The sequence below is a fragment of the Pituophis catenifer genome, unplaced genomic scaffold (assembly GCF_029215685.1).
Source record: "Pituophis catenifer annectens isolate HBS135680 unplaced genomic scaffold, rPitCat1.0.hap2 SCAF_1, whole genome shotgun sequence".
NCBI classification, from domain to species: domain Eukaryota; kingdom Metazoa; phylum Chordata; class Lepidosauria; order Squamata; family Colubridae; genus Pituophis; species Pituophis catenifer.
Window position 1 is genome coordinate 334,202,854 of NW_027256881.1, and position 19,428 is coordinate 334,222,281.

At 41.3% G+C, this 19,428-nt stretch overlaps 1 protein-coding gene across 1 annotated transcript in view; it reads right to left on the reverse strand.

The window, feature by feature from the left end:
• Positions 1 to 19,428, reverse strand: part of UNC13A (unc-13 homolog A) — a 112,876-nt gene that overhangs the window by 60,603 nt on the left and 32,845 nt on the right. The window contains 9 exon segments of the mRNA XM_070936436.1: positions 1,132 to 1,247; positions 1,851 to 2,020; positions 3,717 to 3,858; positions 5,183 to 5,410; positions 7,697 to 7,916; positions 10,399 to 10,470; positions 10,754 to 10,759; positions 15,015 to 15,093; positions 17,330 to 17,373. Of these exon segments, the coding sequence (XP_070792537.1) occupies positions 1,132 to 1,247; positions 1,851 to 2,020; positions 3,717 to 3,858; positions 5,183 to 5,410; positions 7,697 to 7,916; positions 10,399 to 10,470; positions 10,754 to 10,759; positions 15,015 to 15,093; positions 17,330 to 17,373 (1,077 nt within the window).

Consider the following 19,428-nt stretch of genomic DNA (forward strand, 5'->3'; position numbering starts at 1 on the left):
ACCAGCAAAATCAAAGTCAAAGTTTCATTTTTCCCCCACCTCAAGCACAAAGTCCAGAAGTGGTTTCCAAGTGGAAACAAATTTAACTGTATTCTTTTATTTGATTAGGGCAGTCAATTTAGCCATCTCTGCTAATTCCATCAGTTTTTCTAGCCAGTCATCCATTGTGGGAATTAAAGTATACACTTTATCTAATATTGATATTATCTTGAGAAGAACTCAGCAAAACCATTGCGCTCAGATAGGCATCATATCCATAAGTAGATTTACTTTCCTTAGGAACAGAAATAATGTTTTATGGAATGAGATTTTTTTTTTTTTTTTTTTAAGGAAACACTTGTCAGGCTCTTCAGCAACTACTTCAAGTGGAATGGCTTGCCTTTAGAAGTTATTGGTGCTCCATCATTGGAAGTTTCTAAGAAAAGATTGGACAACCATTTGTCCAGAATAGTATAAGGTCTCCTGCTTGACCAGGGGGTTGAACTAGAACAGGGGTCCCCAATGCCCGGCCTACTACTAGGGTGTGTCCAGTGGTGAAATCCAAACTGGTTTGCTACCAGTTCGCTGGCCGCACATGTGCACTGCATGCCAAACGTATGCTCTGCGCGCATGCGCAGTACACACCAAAAGGAGACTTGGGAAGGTAAGTAGAAGCGAGGGGAGGATCAGCTGTGGTGCATGATTTAGCTTCGCTAGAAAGCAGGATTTCCTGCTTTCTAGCAAAGCTAAACTGCGCTGCACAGCTGATCATCAGAAATACCGGTTCGGAGGAACTGGTAGCTTTTTAAACTGTTCGTTCAACCTTGGACTAGAAGACCTCTAAGATCTTTTCCTTCCTGTGATCCTCTGAGGAGGCAGGTCACTTGACTGTCAGTGGGGAGTCTGCAGCTTGCTTGCTTATTTATTTATTTAATTTCTATAGCTGCCCATTTCAGCCTAGTTGACTCTTATATTATTGGTCTCATGAACCTTTGCCACTCTGGGAACCAACCATTACACTTTGGCCCAGTTCTATAGCAGGATGAGATGGCTCCCTGCACTTCTCAGTATATTTGCATATAGGGCTGGGACCCGTGCACCATATCACAAAAATTTGTGATATGGTGAATTTCTATGTGCCTTTTCACTCACTTCATGAAGGCAGGTGTACTGCACGTGATAAGGTGCCACTTTCTCCTCTCCTTTGATCTCCACACTAATGTGCAATCGGATAGCTCCGGATACAGCTGACTTATCTGTTCGCTTGTCTGAAACAAGTCAGGGATGGGGAGAGAAGATTGGTACAGTTATTTGCAGGATTGATGAGGGAAAGGGGATTTTTCTTTTTAATGAAGACTGGATGAATATCCCAGAATAAGCAAGAATATAAGTGAATCCAGCTAGTTGAGACGATACAGTGTGATGCCTCTAAAAGGCCCATAAAAGTAGGAATACTAGCAATAGTCTCCACCGCACCCCCACCTCCACCTTTGTAGATTTTAGGAGCAGTCAAATTGTTCCAAGGATTTATCCGGAGTTACTTTAGTTCCATCTTTTGTCAAAGCAAATGATTCACTCCAATATTCTTCAGAGTAAATTGTCAATTTTCTTACTGATCTGCTAAAGCTGATAGGTCTGTGTGGGGTTCACTGCAAAACTGGCCTCCTTGAGGTTTTTATCTGGGAGGTCAATGGCCAACTACCAGATCTAGATTTTGTATGTCAGACTGAACATATTGCTAAAATAGAGACAGTGAATAAATCTAGGTCTCTTTTCTGAAGAAATGGTCTGCCTTACAGATGCTTATGACTCATTGAGATGGAAAGCTGCCCATAAATATGTGTCCCTGTTGAGGCTGGATGACTGCTTACCCAGATTGTACCAGACATCCATTTCTCCACTCAGTGTCCGCACTTCAATGATTGTCTGACCCAGGAAGTCATCAGATTCCCTCTTGAAGCGTTGTTTTACCCTAGATTTGATGTCATCATCTTCATCCCATACCCGAACCTTAATTCGATCGGAGGAGTTATGACACTCACTGGTTGTGGAGGAAATTGGGAAAAGAGGTGAAGTAATAAATAGAAGCTGTCACTATGAGAGGAGACATAGTTACTAACGGAAGGGCAAGTGATTCAGTGACTCCTAGAACCTACAGGAGACCTTGTAATTACTAAGGCCATTACACATTTCCTTGCAAGATCTCTTTATCCTCAACATTAATTATATTCCCCCTCCCTCCCTCCATTTATCTTCATTTCTAGCTCTGCATAGTTTAGTATTTTAATCAATGTTTCCTTTAATTAAAAATCCACTTACATTATGGAATTATGTACATTATGAATTTACATTATTCATTAATTTGCCAGGCAAATTATTAATTTCTAACTGTAAGTAGACTTTTTAATTAATCTTTAATTTTTGGGAAAACAGGCAGTAACTGAGGAGATATTCTGGAGATCCACCAGCAGAGATGGAAAGGGTGGTCACCTACCTGCTATGCAAAAAATTCTACTACAATTATCAATTATTCCTGTACTCTGTGGGCAGTGAGTCTTACACAAGCCTTCATTAAAGTAACTGGAAAGGGGGAAAAAAGATAAAAGCCCAAATTGGGGGTAGAAGGGAAATCTTTCTTCAATCTTCTCCCTTGAGAAAATTCAGGAATGTTTCTCTGCAACAGATATATAAAGCAATAACTAAACTGTCCATAATGTCATGATACACAGGAATGACTCTCTCCAACAGCTGTTATTGCTAACTAAATAAGTTTCAGTTCCAGAAATAAGGCTGTAATCCCACATTCTTGGAAAAGCAGCTTTTTGATTTCTAAGAGCCAAAAGAGTTCTGACCCTACCTACTTCTAAGGTAATCTGAATTCCGGATATTTGGTGCCTGCAGGCTACAATAAATATATTTGAGGTGTGGAAGAAAGAAGGCTGTAATAGCGATTAGCTTGTAATTTCTGATTCCTGCCTCAAAATCATGGGACATGTTTTGTGGTTAGGGAGGGGACAAGAGAGATTTTGGCATTGAAATTTATCCTCTAGCTCCAAGAATATACTCCACTGGATCAAGTAAAAGTTTTAGCTTGGAAGTGTAGAAGTCAGAGCTAAGCAATTCTCGGGTATCCACCTTGTGGGGTAAATCACGTAGGAATCATAACCAGATAAGCTAACTCTACTTTATTATGTCTATGGAGAGTCTCAATCATTCAGGTCATGGTTGTCCCAAAGGTGCTTTTTTCCAAAAGGCAACTGGGCTTTCTTGGTTTTTTTGAAAACATTTTGCTTCTCATCCAAGAAGCTTCTTCAGTTCTAACTGACTGGTGTGGAATGGACTTGATTGTAAAGCTACATTGACAGAATCTTACAAGCCTGAAAAAACGATCCCCCTCGCTGTCTTCTTTCATCCTAAGAAACTAGGGATAGGTCTCTTCTTCCTCCACCCACTATCCAGTTACGGGCTATGCTTTCTCTTATTTGACTATTCCCTTGCCAGTGTCTCTTCCCAGTCTCTCTCAGTCTTTCCAACCTACCATTACATCAGAACAATGTTTGGAATGGAAAGTAGAACATTGCTGAACATCTTGTACCTCTTTAGTCACATTCTGCTGCTGCTAAAGGATATCAGATCCACCTCTTAGCCTACTGGTGTGAATTTGTATGTCAGTTAAGGAGGTCCTGTAGCATTCCCATCCAAATGCCTTAGAGGCAGATGCTTTATGATTCACTTACAAGTGGAAGTTTTCCTCCCAGACGGGGTTCAAATTTCCATAAATGGTTTTTGTTCTCTTTTTGGTCTTTCCAACCTGGACGGTTACATAGGGGTCACTGGAGCCCGTTTTATCCTTCGCCTGCAGGCCTTGTGCACAAACAACTACAAATACATAAGCCACACACAAGTACCATGTTGATTAGGTGGAAAGATAGACATATACCAGAACACACACACACACACACAAAAATAAAACAACAAAAGCAACACATGAACAAAGAAAATAAATGGAAAAAAAAGTTAGGGTTAGATAATAGGCATAAAAAGAGTTTAACATTTATTTTTCTTTTCTAGGTTGATTAGAATAAAAACAATGCATTTGCCAATTTGTGAAATATTTTTTTTAAATGTATGCCTTCAGATCCGGCTAACTGCCTAAACTATCGTAGTCCCTGAAGTATTTTTGGCAAGATTTCAAAAGTGGTTTCCCATTGCCTCACAGGACTGTATGCCTATCCTAAAGTCATTTAGCTGGCTTCATGCAAAAGGTAGAACTAGAACTCAGTCTCCTGGTTTCTAGTCTTCTGCCTTAACCACACTGGCGCTTGTGTGAAAGATGGCTAGCCTTAATTTATTGGTTTGATTCATATGCTACCTTTCAGTTTAAACTGAGAACCAAGAACTTCAGGCAGCTGAAGCATTATTGAGTACTCCTCTAAAAATAACAGATCCCTTCCATCCCAAAATGTGAACAGGGAAAAACAGCTTTATATGCTTTTAGGTCTTGATCCTCCTCAAAATAAATTAAACATGGATGTCTCCACAGTCCATAAGTGTCTCCAGAGATGGGGAGACATTTGCTCAAATTGATCTTAAACTTACAAATTAATTCAAGGACAATTGTCCTTTAGTATTCTTGTTTTTTTGAATTGTCTCCTTTTTTTGGCATTTATAATACACTTTTATGAATACCCAACAAAAAGCATACAAAAAAAGTCCATGGGGAAGAAAGAAAGTGCTCACCTAAATTCAAATACTGGTGGGGAAAAAATCTACGCAAGGGTAGTATAAAAGAGAAAATTATTTTTATAGATGAATACATTAAAAGTGCATCAAATAATGTTTCGAAAATAACACATTAAAAGGCATGCACTTCAAAAACTGAAGAAAATAAAGAGAACATCACATAGATGAAGAAATGGGTGCAAAAAAAAAAAAAGGTTGGCAGAATGAGAATCGGAGCAAAACAAAACTTAATAGACTGGTCTGTTCTTACATATACCCTTGCATAGAAGAAATCCAGAATATATGTGGGTATGGGGTTATATGCAAAAAAAAAATTGGCCATGTTTATGTAGTGTATATTGGATGTGGTGACCCTTTGAGAGCTGTATGCAGCAAAATTTCATTTTAATGTATGCCATTGAGTGTACATTTAAAATGACAATAAAGTTATTCTAAGTTCAGAAAGTTATTGGCATGGTACCTGTGATGCTGATCTTGGCCGACCATTTTGAAGTGCCATCCAGAACGCTCTGCTTGACTGCCTTCATCTGCTGGGTATGGGTGGTCTTAGACACCGCAAAGATCTCCTGGATTAACTCGAAGATTTCTGGTTTATTCCGCTCCCGGATTTTCATACGGTCTTTCAGCACCATAATAATATTCTGCGTGCGATCTTCTGCCCCATGTTTAGAACTCTTCTCTGCTGCCCCTGTGCACCAGAAGAAATATAGCATTGATAATCTCACATGCAATAATTGTGGTTACTATCATTATTGTTTGTTATCTCTGTTGATAACAGCATGGGTAGGCAAACTGTAAGACTCTAAATCAGGGGTGTCAAACTTAATTTTATTGAGGGCTGCATCAGGGTTGTGTTTGACCTTGGAGGGGCTAGGGGGGACATGGCCATCTTGACGTCACTCATGTTGGTTATGCCTGTGGTGGCTCGAGCGCTCTGCCAGTGAAAATGGGCTCCTGAGTTTTGTTTTCGGCCACGATGGCCTTCTGCAATCCTCTGCCAGTGAAAATGGAGCTCAGGAGGACTGCGAGTGCCCCCCTCCCCCACACTGCTCCATTTTTGCTGGCAGAGGGCTGCAGGAGGCTATCGCAGCTGAAAACAGCCTGGGAGGACCACCCGTGGCCCTCCCAAGATCCGTTTGCACTGACAGAGGCACCGCAGGCCGGTCCTTCGCTGTTTCCAGGCTGGACCCGCGGGCCAGATCTAAGCACTCCGTGGGTCGAATATGACCCATGGGCCTTGAGTTTCACATCCCTGCTCTAGACATTCCTACAACTGAACTATACTCCGAGAATTTCTCACTACTGGCCCCGCTTGCTAGGCGTTGAAGTTCAGAGCATCGGAAATGTCATATGTTGTCTATCTGTATATGAGGAATTCCATTTCTTTAATTCATTTTGATAATGAATTGTATCATTTAACATGAGGGAAAATAAATAACTGCATGCAGCAACTAAATAACTATGTAATGCATTTCAATTTGATTTTAATTTGAAGATTTCATTTCTGACTCTATTAGTGCTCTGTCTTCATCTTCCTTATAGTGATTGTTGTATGCCATCAAATTGGTGTTGGCTTTTAGTGACTACGTAGATAGATTTTCTCCATGATGATCTGACCCTAACCTGGTTCTTTAGGTCTTCCCATAGTACATCCATCACCATTGTAACTATGTCTATCTAGCTTGCTACTGGTTATCTTCATCCCTTTCCTTCCATCTTTCCCAACATTCAAACCTCTAGAGAGCTGGATATTTACGTACTGTATGTCTGAAGTACAATAAATTGAGCCTGGTCAGTGAGAACTCTGGGTTGATTTGTTTGATGATCCATTTGTTTATTTCCTTGGCTGTTCTCTGTATTCTCAGAAGTTTTCTTTTCCCAACACCAAAGCATCAATACTCTTTCTATCCTGTTTACTCAAAGTCCAACTTTCGTTTCTCTGTTGTGTCAAGTGAACACTATTATCTGCCCTATTCTGATCTTTGTAGGTATACATATTGTACCATCTGAACACCTCTTCCAAGTCAGTCGTGGCATATTTCTTACTGCTTGTCCTTTTACTCTTGATGGTTGATCCTAAGAGGTGGGAGCTATCTATCACTTCAATATCTTCACTATTAGTACTAAGGCTGGTTGGTGTGTCTATGCTCATTAATTTGGCTTTCTTTAGATTTTAGTCCCATTTTTCATTGGGTTCCTTGACTTTTATTACTAGAGCTTACAGATCCTTTGCATTTTTGATGCAAAATATTACCATCATCAGCTGCTTTCAAATTGTTGTGCTGGAGAAGACTCTTGAAAGTCCCTTGGACTGCAAGGAGATCAAATCAGTCAACCCTAAAGAAATCCTGACTGTTCTTTGGAAGGAGAGATGCTGAAGCTGAACCTCAAGATACTTTGGACACTAAATGAGAAGAGAGGACTCATGGGCAAAGACCCTGATATTGGGAAAGACTAAAGGCAAAAGGAGAATGGGACGGCAGAGGATGAGATGGTTAGATAGTATCATCGACACGATGAACATGGATTTGGGCAGACTCTGGGAGACAGGGGAGGACAGTGGAATCTGGCATGCTACAGCCGTGGTGGCGCAGTGGTTAGAATGCAGTACTGCAGGCTACGTCTGCTGACTGCCTGTTGCCAGCAGTTCAGCAGTTCAAATCTCACCAGCTCAAGGTTGACTCAGCTTTTCATCTTTCCAAGGTGGGTAAAATGAGGACCCAGATTGTTGGGGGCAATATGCTGACTCTATAAAACTGCTTAGAGAGGACTGTAAAGCACCGTAAAGTGGTATATAAGTGTAAGTGCTATTGCTATTGTATTGTAAAGAGTTGGACATGATTTAGTGACCAAACAACAACAATAAATTACCGTCAGCATAGCATACAGAACTGATATTTCTTCCCCCAATTTTGGTTTCAAACAACACCCTTTTCCTCCTGTCCCCAAATCCACCATGCAAGGGGATCCTCACTTTGCAAGCAGTCGGCATTGAGCAGGTCTTGGCACTTTTCATGGCATTTCACTCCACACTCAGTACACCGCATTCCTTGGCGTGCAATGCCCCAGAGCAGGCCCTCACACTCGTAACAATAGGTGGGAGTGGTGGCAGTCCACACCTCAAAATTATGGGGGGTTGTGCAAGAGATGGGATAGATTAAGGCTTGGAGGGTCTTCTTGTAAACATGGTTTTTCTGTGGGGGAAAAAATAGAGAGTATACAGGTTGGAACAAGAAAGGCAAATGACTCAGCTATCACTATTTTTTGTCAATAGTGGCTAAATATTATGGGCCTTTCTGTGTTTGCCCTGGCAACATCTTTTTTTTGCTGCTTGTCCCCAAGGCAGGGGCGAAATCTAAAATTTTTCCCTACCGGTTCTGTGGGCGTGGCTTGGTGGGGGCGTCCTATGACTGAGTGGGCGTGGCCAACTCGATGTCACTCACAGCCACGCCCACTCTGTCACAAAACCCCCTTCCACCAAGCCACGCCCACAGAACCTGGTAGGAAAACTTTTTAAATTTCTTTCTCCTGCGGCTCCGCCCACCCTCCCCATTCCCCGGACTCCTACTGCTCACCATTCTCCCACAGCTGTCAGGGCAGGCAAGCACCCGAAAGGTACCGGAGTTGCTCACTCTCCTTCTTGAATGAGCCGCTCTGGTCCACGCGCCGGCTGCGCAAGGCACAGTTTATTTCATTCAGCGGCAGATTGGATGTGCGCTTGCGCAGCCGGCACGTGGACCAGAGCGGCTCATTCAAGAAGGAGAGTGAGCAACTCTGGTACCTTTTGGGCGTTTGCCTTCCCTGACAGCCAGCCGCGGGAGAAAGGTGAGCAGTAGGAGTCCGGGAAATGCACCATTCCTCAACTCCAGCCTTGCTGCAGAGCCGCTGCCTGCTCGCCCTTCGCCACACGGCTCCGCCCACCTGCCCCATTCCCCGGAGTCGGGGAATGCACCATTCCCGGACTCCTAGTGCTCACCTTTCTCCCGCGGCTGGCTGTCAGGGAAGGCAAGTGCCCGAAAGGTAGCGGAGTCGCTCACTCTCCTTCTTGAATAAGCCGCTCTGGTCCACGCACCGGCTGCGCAAGTGCACACTTTATTTAATTCAGTGGCAGGTTGGATATGCATTTGCGCAGCCGGCGCGTGGACCAGAGCGGCTCATTCAAGAAGGAGAGTGAGCAACTCCGGTACCTTTCGGGCACTTGCCTTCGCTGACAGCCAGCCGCGGGAGAAAGGTGAGCAGTAGGAGTCCGGGAATGGTGCATTCCCCGAGTCCAGGGAATGGGGCGGGTAGGCAGAGCCTCCAGTGGCCATTGCTACCGGTTCTCCGAACCACCGGCCATCATCGCTACCTACTCGCCCGAGCCGGTCCGAACCGGGAGCATTTCACCCCTGCCCCAAGGTGTTGTCTTCCTCTTGTCCCCAGCCCATAAATGAGGCAGCCTTCATTCATCCTTAGGGGTTCTGATGTGAAAGTAACATTTCCTCTCTTTTTTTGACTGTCCAAGAGTCAAAATCTTGACTTCAAGATTTGGCTATCCATTCTTATCTTTTCAACTCAACAGTGGGGAACAGACCTACTGTATTTTTCAGAGTATAAGACGCACCGGACTATTAGACGCACCTACCTTTTTTGGTGAGGAAAACAAGAAAAATAAATCTGCCTCTGTTTCCCAGCAATTTTGCCTCATTGCAGCAAACAGCAAACAGCCTGCTTTACTTTCATTTTCGTTTTCAGCATAGCTTGATTAGCACAAGGAAAAAAAAAATCTGCTCCAGCAATTTATCTCTTTGCAGCAAGCAGCAGAGCCCTGCACAAAACAGCTGAGAGCAAAACAGCTGAGAGTCGGGAGGCCGATCCAATCAACTTGTGCTAATTAGGCTGTGCTGAAGCTGAAAAAAGCTGTTTCTTCTTGCTACTTGCTGCAAGGAGGTAACCTCTGGGAGGCAGAGGCCAAAGGATGGGGGCCAGTGGGTGGGCGGGGCTACATTCGGTGTATAAGACGCACCTAAATTTTCACCCCCTTTTAGGGTGGGAAAAGGTGCATCTCATACGCCAAAAAATATGGTATGTTCTAGCAAGAGTCCTCTTTTATAACCATACTTCCTTGACACATGTTCTATAATCAGAAAAAAGGCTAGGTAACATTTTTTTCTCTTAGAGTCAAGCTTCTCTCAGGCTAATCTTTTGGGGACCACTTGCTAATAGAGGGCAGAGCACTGTATACACAACAGGGGCCACAACCTGCTGATATCACTCCTCTTGCTTTCTGACACTGTCTTTCCCCACTGCTTGAAATTTCCTTTACTTTTTCTGTCCAATAGATCAGTATGGCAGCTGTTTCATGTCCTGCCCTGGTTCTGTTTGACTTCAATGGATCATTGTGCTTTCTTTGTGGAATGATCCATATGATGAAAAAGCATTGTTCTCAGGAATTGAAGCAAGACCACTCCTTATTATAATTTAGGAGGGGTCTAATATGTATTCACCCAGGCCTTTTAATGTTGAGCTGTTTTGCATTACGGATTTAATGTTTATTGTTTGGTGTTTTATATTTCTTGTTTCTAACACAATTTTATTGTACTTCTATAAGTCAACCAGAGCTGTTAAGCAAATGCTCAGGATATCCATTTCCTAAATGTTTTAAGTAAATAATTAAAAGGCAGTTGTGATACTTACTAGCTCTTCATTGTTTAAAGTGCTTGATGCAAGTGCTGATGTAATACCAGCTTTCCTGGACTGAACTAAGGACTGTGGGAAGAAACATAAAGAATAATTAAATCAAAGTAATACAGACTGTACACATTCTTTTTCATGAATGATCCAGTTGTATCTTCATAATTGCTATTTGCTTTAGAGACAAATAGAATATTTGTAAACAAAACCCTATATTTTATATTAAAAAAAAGCCTGAATTTTGAATCCAGACTAGCAAACTAGGAGAATCCAAACTAGCAATCATCCCTAAATTTTAGTAGATGTATGAATTGAGAATGCATTTACAAAGAATAAATATTAAAAAAGGAATACTCACCATAGCCTGTAAAGTATTGGAGGATGAAAAAGCACAAGAAGAGAGGAAAGAAGTTAATATGATGCAAAACAAAAATTAGACTTTCTTTCTTCCAGACCTTCCCTATGATAAGCAAAATGGCACAAGATCCTTTAAAGATTTGGGAGACTCCTAATTCTTTTCCTATTTCAGAGATAGGGGGCCAGTAGTTCTGGTTTGTGTGTCTAGAGAATTCCTAATGGTTTATCTCTCATCGGCTTCAGCCAATGGAGTCCATTGAAATGGTGTGACTTGGAATTCAAAAAAAGCCTTAAATCCACAAGTTTCCATTCCATTCTAATATCTATTAAAATCCACTTTCTCCAATCTTGGCTTCTCCAAATGTGGTGAGACTTCAGAAGTTTCAACACATTTGAAGGTCATCATGTTGAGGAGAACCCTATGAGGTTTTAACTTGGTTTTAGACTTCATGTCCATATTCCCACTTAATCCTACCCCACCTTTTCCACTCACCAACATCAGCACTCTTTTACTGTGCCCCTTAGTGACTTGGTGGCAAAACAATTCCTACAAACTTATCAAATTCCCAGAGGATAATAAATAATGCCTATTATGCCATAATATATTTCTTCATGTCAAAAGTATATCTATAATATGTAAATCTATCTATAATCCATTGGCTGTTCAAAGTGCTATTCCAACCTACACGCCAAAGTTTGGTACTTGTAAATAAGACACTGGCTTCAGCATCCCCCCCCCTCCCTCTATTGCAAAAGACACAAAAGAAGCTGCATTATCAAAGAGAAGGAGCAGAAGCCCAGGCAGAAGACAGACAAAGGAAGGACAATAAAACCCAGAGGTTGCAAGCAGGAAGTTAGTAAGAGACAGGCAAGCAAAGGTGCAGGGGTGAAGGGAATCAAACCTGTAGGTGATGGCGATTTATATCATACCAGAACTTAGCTTTCAAGGTTTCCTAAACTTTTAAGTTAAAACCTACTTGAAACTAATTTAATTTTTTTTAATATGTTTTTTCTATAAAACTACAATTCCTGTACTTTGCATTGTGACTTGTGAAGCATCCCATCTAGGCTTTCTAGTATCTTTTAGAGGCCTCAGATAATAAGTCTTGGGAACTGTAGTTCTGCTTAGGACTGATCAGGCTTTCTGTTTATACTTAGATATAATTCCAAGGTTCCCTGATGACATTTGATCACTCTGATTATTCTCCAACTATGAAGTTTTGGGATCTGAAGAACTTTGGAGCTCTTCACAATCACATATATAAATTTAGTATAAATTTAAAGCAATAATTTCCAACAAAACTCAAGGAAGTTGCTCAAGGAAACATTAGGAAGCCCTGGATGTCACAGACCGACATTCCAATAACTTTTCCCCACTGAATTAGTCACTCTAATAATAGTTTTTATCAACTTCTTGATGAGAACTTTCAGGATTTGCAAACTTCGAATGCTTTGTGACATAGAAATTTTAATATACTGTACACAAGACTGTAGTCCCCAGAATTTCTTGAGTACAGAAGTTAGCAAAGGATAGCAACTAGGCAGAAAGATTTTAGGTGCTGCATTCTACACAAATTACTTGTTTACACATCTTAGAATTGAGTGATCTCACAAAACTTCCTGCAAGGGACACTATTATCCTCTCTTCTTTCTGGAGATGCTGGGGGCCTAACCCAGTTCATTTATCTACCACTGAAGTATGGTTGCTTTTGGCTCACAAATATATCTTCCCAATATTCTCTACTCTAAAATTTTAGTTCACCAGTCCTGCTGAGACAATTTACCTGAAGACTCTCCTTCAAAGGTAAGTTCTCACTGAACTATGCCTTCTCCGAAAGGCTGATGGTTAGGGAATCTGTCAATAAGGGAAGCATACAAGGAAAAGTGCAAGAAATGCGGTGGGTCAAAAACATGTTGAAGGGTAGACCTCGCACAACAGGAAGGGTTGTATCTTGGGAATAGTGAGGTTTGGGAGTGTGGTGTTAGGAGGAAGAGACAAAATTGGAAAATTAAAATGCAGGAAGACATTTGGTGTTCCATGTTGGATAAGGATTTTGTACAGCATTTGTTAAATCAGGCATTTGCAACTGGTTGTTATTGGGATCCTGGGTTCAGGGGAGGAGGAATCCTGGGGGTGGGGTGTTCTCCCTTTCACCTTGTTCTCACCAGATCGCTGATCACTAGCGGAAGAGATTTACGTCCAGCCTTAATGTCGGGCATGCTGTTAATGCAGCGCAGAAACTTTACTGCGGCTCCCCTGAGAGAGAATGCACCCACAACAGCATCAGCAAGCAGAAGATGGAAGAGAAACAAAACAAGCTTTATTAGCGAAGCAAAGCAGAGGCAACTGAATAAGATGCGGCGCACGCTGGAGCCAGAGTAATGGAGGATGTGATTTTTCCTTCCCTGCCAATACTGTTTTCAGGTGTTGTTATGAGCTACATTTTAGGGCAGAAAGGGGATCATCCCGAAAATTGTGGCAGCAATTGTTATTTACTGGTTTTTTCTAGGCCTTTGAATTTTGAAGGTATTAAAAATTATTCTTCATTATAATTTGAGAACTGGTGCAATGCAGTTGCTAGAGATACATTTCCACTGCAAGATTGAAGAAGGGATCTCGCTTTGGCCAACTCGCCATGGCCAACTTGCTGTGGCCAGCCTACCATGGCCAACTCACCACAGGACAATTCACCATGGCCAACTTGCTGCGAGACAACTCACCACCGAGTTACACTAATATCGAAGAAATAGTGGAATAGAATCATTAAAGAAAGGATACCAAAGGAGGGACAAAATGAAATGTGAATGACAAAAATTAAAATATTTTAAAATTATTTTAAATAATTAAATTGAATTGTTGAATTGTCCCACAGCGAGTTGGCCATGGCGAGTTGGCTGCAATGAGTTGTCCCATTCCACCATGAGAGGCAACATCTGGTTGATTTAATCTAATTGGGAAATTAAGCAGGGTTGGACCTGGTTAGTACTTGGATGGGAGATTTCAGAAAATCCAAGAGCAGTAGCCTTGATAGGAAGCAAAAAAAAAAAAAAAGCCAATGCAATTTTTGTATTGCTGCAATATGACTGTGCCTATGTAGCAGCCAATCTGGATTTGAAGACTTGAAGAAACCTCAATCAATCTTAGCAAATTTAAAATACTGTATGTGGGATTTAAGATATGTTAATATCTATTAAATATCTGTTAATAACTATTAAATATATCCCCATGCTGGCTGGGGAATTCTGAGAGTTCAATTCTGGGATTTGGTACACCTATCATAACATTACCAAGGTTAAGAAACGTCATCTATATTAAATTATTGTATTCCAAATAGAATTTAGCCAAAGGCTATGTTGTTGCTGCTAGATTCAATTTTGAAGCAGCAGGTGCTGTTGGGACTATAGTCTTACTAGTTCAAATATATTCTTGATTCCAGCCCAATATCTCACAAAGGGCTTTGGAAGGCACCAGGCTTGGGATGGCTGATATGGTGTTTTCTTGCAAACGAATAAGTGTATCCATCTCTCTATATCAGGGGTCAGCAACCTTAAACATTCAAAGAGCCACAAAGGTCCTAATCAGAAGCCTGTTAAATTCTGGAGCTGACCAGAAGTCCGGTTCCCCTACCATAGAGTCTCCTCCTAGCGCAGCGTCCTTTTTCCTCAATCTGTCCTAACCGAAAGCCCTATCAATGGTGAAGCCGACCAGAAAACCTGCCCCTTGCCATAGAGTCACGTGTCGTGCCGTCCTTTATCCCCCCAACCGGAAGCTCCTCTCAAAATTGTGGTGCTGACCGGTGACAGGGAGCTGCAGCGGAGGGATGAAAGAGCCACATGCGGCTCCAGAGCCACGGGTTGCTGACCCCTGCTCTATATAAAGAGAGAGATCTTACCAATGTAGTCAACCCCTGTCTTCCTTCCCATCGCTCTCCTCTCTCAATGTGGGAAATGGGACACCAATGAAATCAAACAATCAATCGGCCAAATGAGGCTACTTAAGACATTTACGGTTTCAAGAGAATTTGCGCCAGGGCATTTTTTTTCAATTCACTGCCTCAGCCAAAGATTACACCAGATCTCAAATTACAAAATACTGAATTCAAGGACTTCAATCTATGAGGTCACATTCATCCTTCCATTAGCTGGCTCCAGAGACACATTTAGTGGAATTCCTGCTGTTCCAGAGCAGATAAAGCCAGCAGCTGCTGGAGAGAGAGAGAGAGAGAGAGAGAAAAGAAAGATGTTAGAAGAAGAAACCTCACCAAATCGCTAACTAGGGGTATGGGTTTTCTTTTGCGAATGTCAGGCATACTATCAATTATGATCAACCCGCCACCAGGCCTGGAGAAGAGACAAAAACAGTCAGATCATACAAGAGGACAGGTGAAGGGTGGAGGAAATTTGAAACAAGGTTAGGATAGGGAAGCAGAGAAGGGAGAGGAAGGGGAGGCATCAAAAGATAAGGCAGTGGAAATATTTGGATAGGCACATGCACAAGGCTGAGCATTGCCATGTTTATTCTATAGTTGGAAGAGGATGGGGTGGGAGGAGAGAATTCTGAGTTTGTCCCTTGCCAGATGATGGACTTCCTTATGGGAATGTGGTAATACAATGGCTGATTTTAGAGACACTTAAACAGTCTTCGGAGAGGGGCGGCATATAAATTGAATTAATTAAATTAAATTAAATAGAGGGCAACATCATTTTCCAAGGCTCCAGCATCCCTTTCTTTTACATCATGGCTATGTCTTGTCAAACCAAAATTCAAGAGTACAAAACCTTGCACAACTTGCCAAAGACAGGAGAATTGTGCCCTTTTCCAAAATAACTTTGGACGGACAAGGTCTACTGTAAAAAATATTGACTTGCAATTATCGAGCATGGGGAATCTCAGTTCAAATACTTTTGTTCCAAAGCAGAAATCATGATGTCATCTTTCAGAGAAGCTTTCCCCATTTTGGAGGTCAGATCTGGACTGGCACATAGCTACTTTAGTAGTCAGAAGTTTGACAGTGAATGCTACAGTTGAGTGAGATGTGAATCTATTCTTTCAAGAGGTATATATGTGCGTACATCTATGTATAGACTGTATTGATATCCTAAATACAAAGCTTCCTATGATCTGAATTTTGGGGATTTTGTTTGGGGATGAGGGCTGTAAGGATCAACTCTGGGACGTCGAATAGGACACATTTTATCAGCAGGAATAAAAAGAGATTACCCTCCCTCCCCATCTGTCAGAACATAAGAGCAGCATGCTAATTAGACCAAGGGCTATCTAGTCCAGCGTCACGATTCAAATAATGGACAACAATTAGATACGTCTTGGGTGGTCCCAGGTTCTCTGGCTGGAGTTTTCCTATAAGTGCAGCATTTCTTCATCTGGCAGTTTATGACTCAACAGGGTAATTATTTATCCATGATTTGGTCCAAGGATCTTTCGAAAACAGCTTAAGTCAGAGGCTATTACCCTCTGTGATTGGTAGACCCTCAAATTATTGATGGAGGATGTGAAAAAGGAATTCTATTGTCTATTGATTATCAAACAACAGTATCATTGGTCATGGGAGAAGGAAAAATATTCCTTTTCTATACCCTACATAGTTTTATACATATTCACAATACTTCATGCCCAATTCAATCATATTCTTTTAATTAGAGTTTAATTTTTAATTTCTTTTCAATGTTTAAAATGCATTGTGCCCAAATTGAAGGTATCAGAAAATTAAATTTTACTGCTCAGGATTTTGAACAATTACAGTTTTTTGAAATCTGTCTTCTACTATTGAAACCCTGCCATTTTAACTTCAAAAGGAAAATATAAAAATCTTGCTAAATGTATGGCCATAAATCGTACTAAATGCTTTTGCATTTGTCAAATCCTGCCAAGAGCTAACTGTTATTGAGTGCCATCTGTTAGATTTAATGTAATCTTTAACTGCTGGATGTCAATTCTTGTAATAAGTACTAAGCATTACAGTAATGTCATCTATGAAATACTGTCAAATAAGGAGATCTGCATAATAGATCTGATTAAATGGAAACCATTCTAATACCCTAACTGTCAAAAACAATTGTTACCGTATGTTCTGCAAAATCTTTGCAGAGCGAGATCACATTTTACAGCTATCTGCCACCTGAATGTGCAGATGAGACATGGTTGCTGTGGCTTTTTGGGGGAGGGCACTTTTTTTTCTCTTTAATAATACAAAAGATCTATTAATCCTTCTTGTCTCCACCAGTAGTGAATCAGAAAGGAAGTGCATAAATTTGGGAAGGGGAACTGAGAGGCTGCTTCTCAACATGGAAGTAAAGTCATGGAAGATAGAATCATAGGGCTGGAAGGAACCTTGGAGGTCTTCTAGTCCAACCCCCTGCTTATTTCCTAGACCATTTCCTAGACAAATGGTTGTCTAATCTCTTCTTGAAAACCTCTAGCGATGTTCTTTAGTACCTACTTGGATGGGGGAAATGTTGGGAACAACCTGAAATTAGGACAGAACCTTCGAAAACGGCAATCTACAAGTCATCCGAAGAATGTTTCCATTTCACCCCATTCTCCAGGACTGGAACTCACCCGCCTTTAAACCAGAGAGATTTTGATTCGCCTTCGCCTCGAGCCTGAAAAACAGAAAATGATGAATTTAGCTCTGCTGTGACTTGTTGCAACCAAAGATTCTGGTCCACAAGTCTTTTTTGCGAACCAATGTGTCTTGTTGTTGTCAAGGTTCTAAGTAACACATCCTGTTCAATAAGAACTCCGAGGCAAACAAGTTCCTCAAAGAACATTTTTATTAGGACATATCTAATTAGCATACTCCTGGTGGAAAACCAACTCTAAGTTGGCACCGGTCCCCCCCCCAATTAAAAGTAAAAATTCATCACTTCCCCCCAGAGTCTCAGTCACATGGTCCAATCAGCATAAAAGCCAGTTGCTAGATGACCTCAGTCTCCACCCTGCAAACACCTGCACAAACGTCCTTGATTCCCAGGGGAAAGAATTTTATTTAGGCTACCACACCCCAGCTAATCTCTACAACTTCACAGCCCTTCACTCCAGGCTGTGTCAGCCCTGAAGCAGTGAGAAAAGAAATCTCCCTAGAAACTACAAAAAAGAAAATGGCCACAAGTTCAGCCAACTTCAGGATTGACAGTTGTTGCTATCAGTAGTAATAGTAGTAGTAGTAGTAGTAGTAGTAGTAGTAGTAGTAGTAGTTTTGGATCAAAATGCTCTACCACATAAACAGGCCAGATGTATTAAATGGGGCCTGCTTACGCCGATCAGCTATGGCCAAGTTCTACATGGTTGGAGACACATTGCTTCACTCCAACCAGCTTCTACTGCTATATTTTTGCAGGATTACATCTGTCCTCTTCTTTCTTCAACAATCCCATCTGTTTCTCCTGAAGAGGAAGCAGTCTGAGGCATGTTTGCATGGAATACTCTCTGATCCACACTTGCCTTGTTCCATTGGCTAAGGGTGTTCAAATCACTGTGCAGAAGCTGGAGGATGGCAAGAATCTTCTACTTTTACTCTGAGTGCAGAATAAATGTAGAATTTCTGATCATTGTCCTTTCAAAAGTGTTGTCCGTTTGCTTTCTCATTCATATTTCTGGTGATTCCACAGGAAACCCAGCAGCTGTTCTCTAACAGCTGCAATTTCAATATTTTCCATCACAATGGACACCAATTTGCAGAAGTCCATTATACTCCCATCTGTAGTAAGTGGCTGCACTCAGCCGGCCTGAGCAGAGCTTGGAAAGGCTATGCCAGGTCAAGCCTAATTTGTACCAAAAATGACAAGAATTTAAGCTAGTTTTTTTTTTAAAAAAAACTCCTAGTAGCAAATAATGTCTGTATTACTGCCAAGAAAATTGCAGAGATACCCCCATGAATTAACTTTGTTATTTGCCACATGAGAGCCATGTGGGACTATGAGAGTCAAAAAAACAGACATCTGGTAGCACACTTCCTAATAAATATAATAAATATGGTATGTACAGGTTGAAGCATAATTTTCAAAATGCAGATTTCTTCCCAGTTATGGGAAATCCATATAACTAAGGTCACATTGAAGCCGCAAATCTACACATATATCTGGGAGTGAGTCCCATTCAACACAATGGCATGTATTTTGGAGGAGATACGCATGATTATGGTAATAAATATATGATTTGCATACCTAATATTATGTATCACTGGCTTTCAGAAAAGAGAGATTTTCTTTTACCTGTTCCTTTATTTTATTCTCTTAATCCAATATCTCTCAGTTCTGTTAAATTAAAAGAATTTCTAAAATTAATTTTGAAATTAATTAATTAACTAGGGATTTCCAGTTCTTCACTTCCTCTGCCTCAGTGCTTCTCAACCTCAGCAACTTTAAGATGTGTGGACTTCAACTCCCAGAATTCCCCAGCCAACTGACATCCATACATTTCTTGAGGTAAAAAACACTGTTCTACATAGTGGTGGTGCAGTGGTTAGAATGCGGTACTGCAGGCTACTTCTGCTGATTGCTGGCTGCAGTTCGGCTGTTCAATTCTCACCGGCTCAAGGTTGACTCAGCCTTCCATCCTTCCGAAGTGGGTAAAATGAGGACCCAGATTGTTGGGGGCAATACGCTGACTCTGTAAACCGCCTAGAGAGGGCTGTGAAGCACTATTTTTTTTTTTAA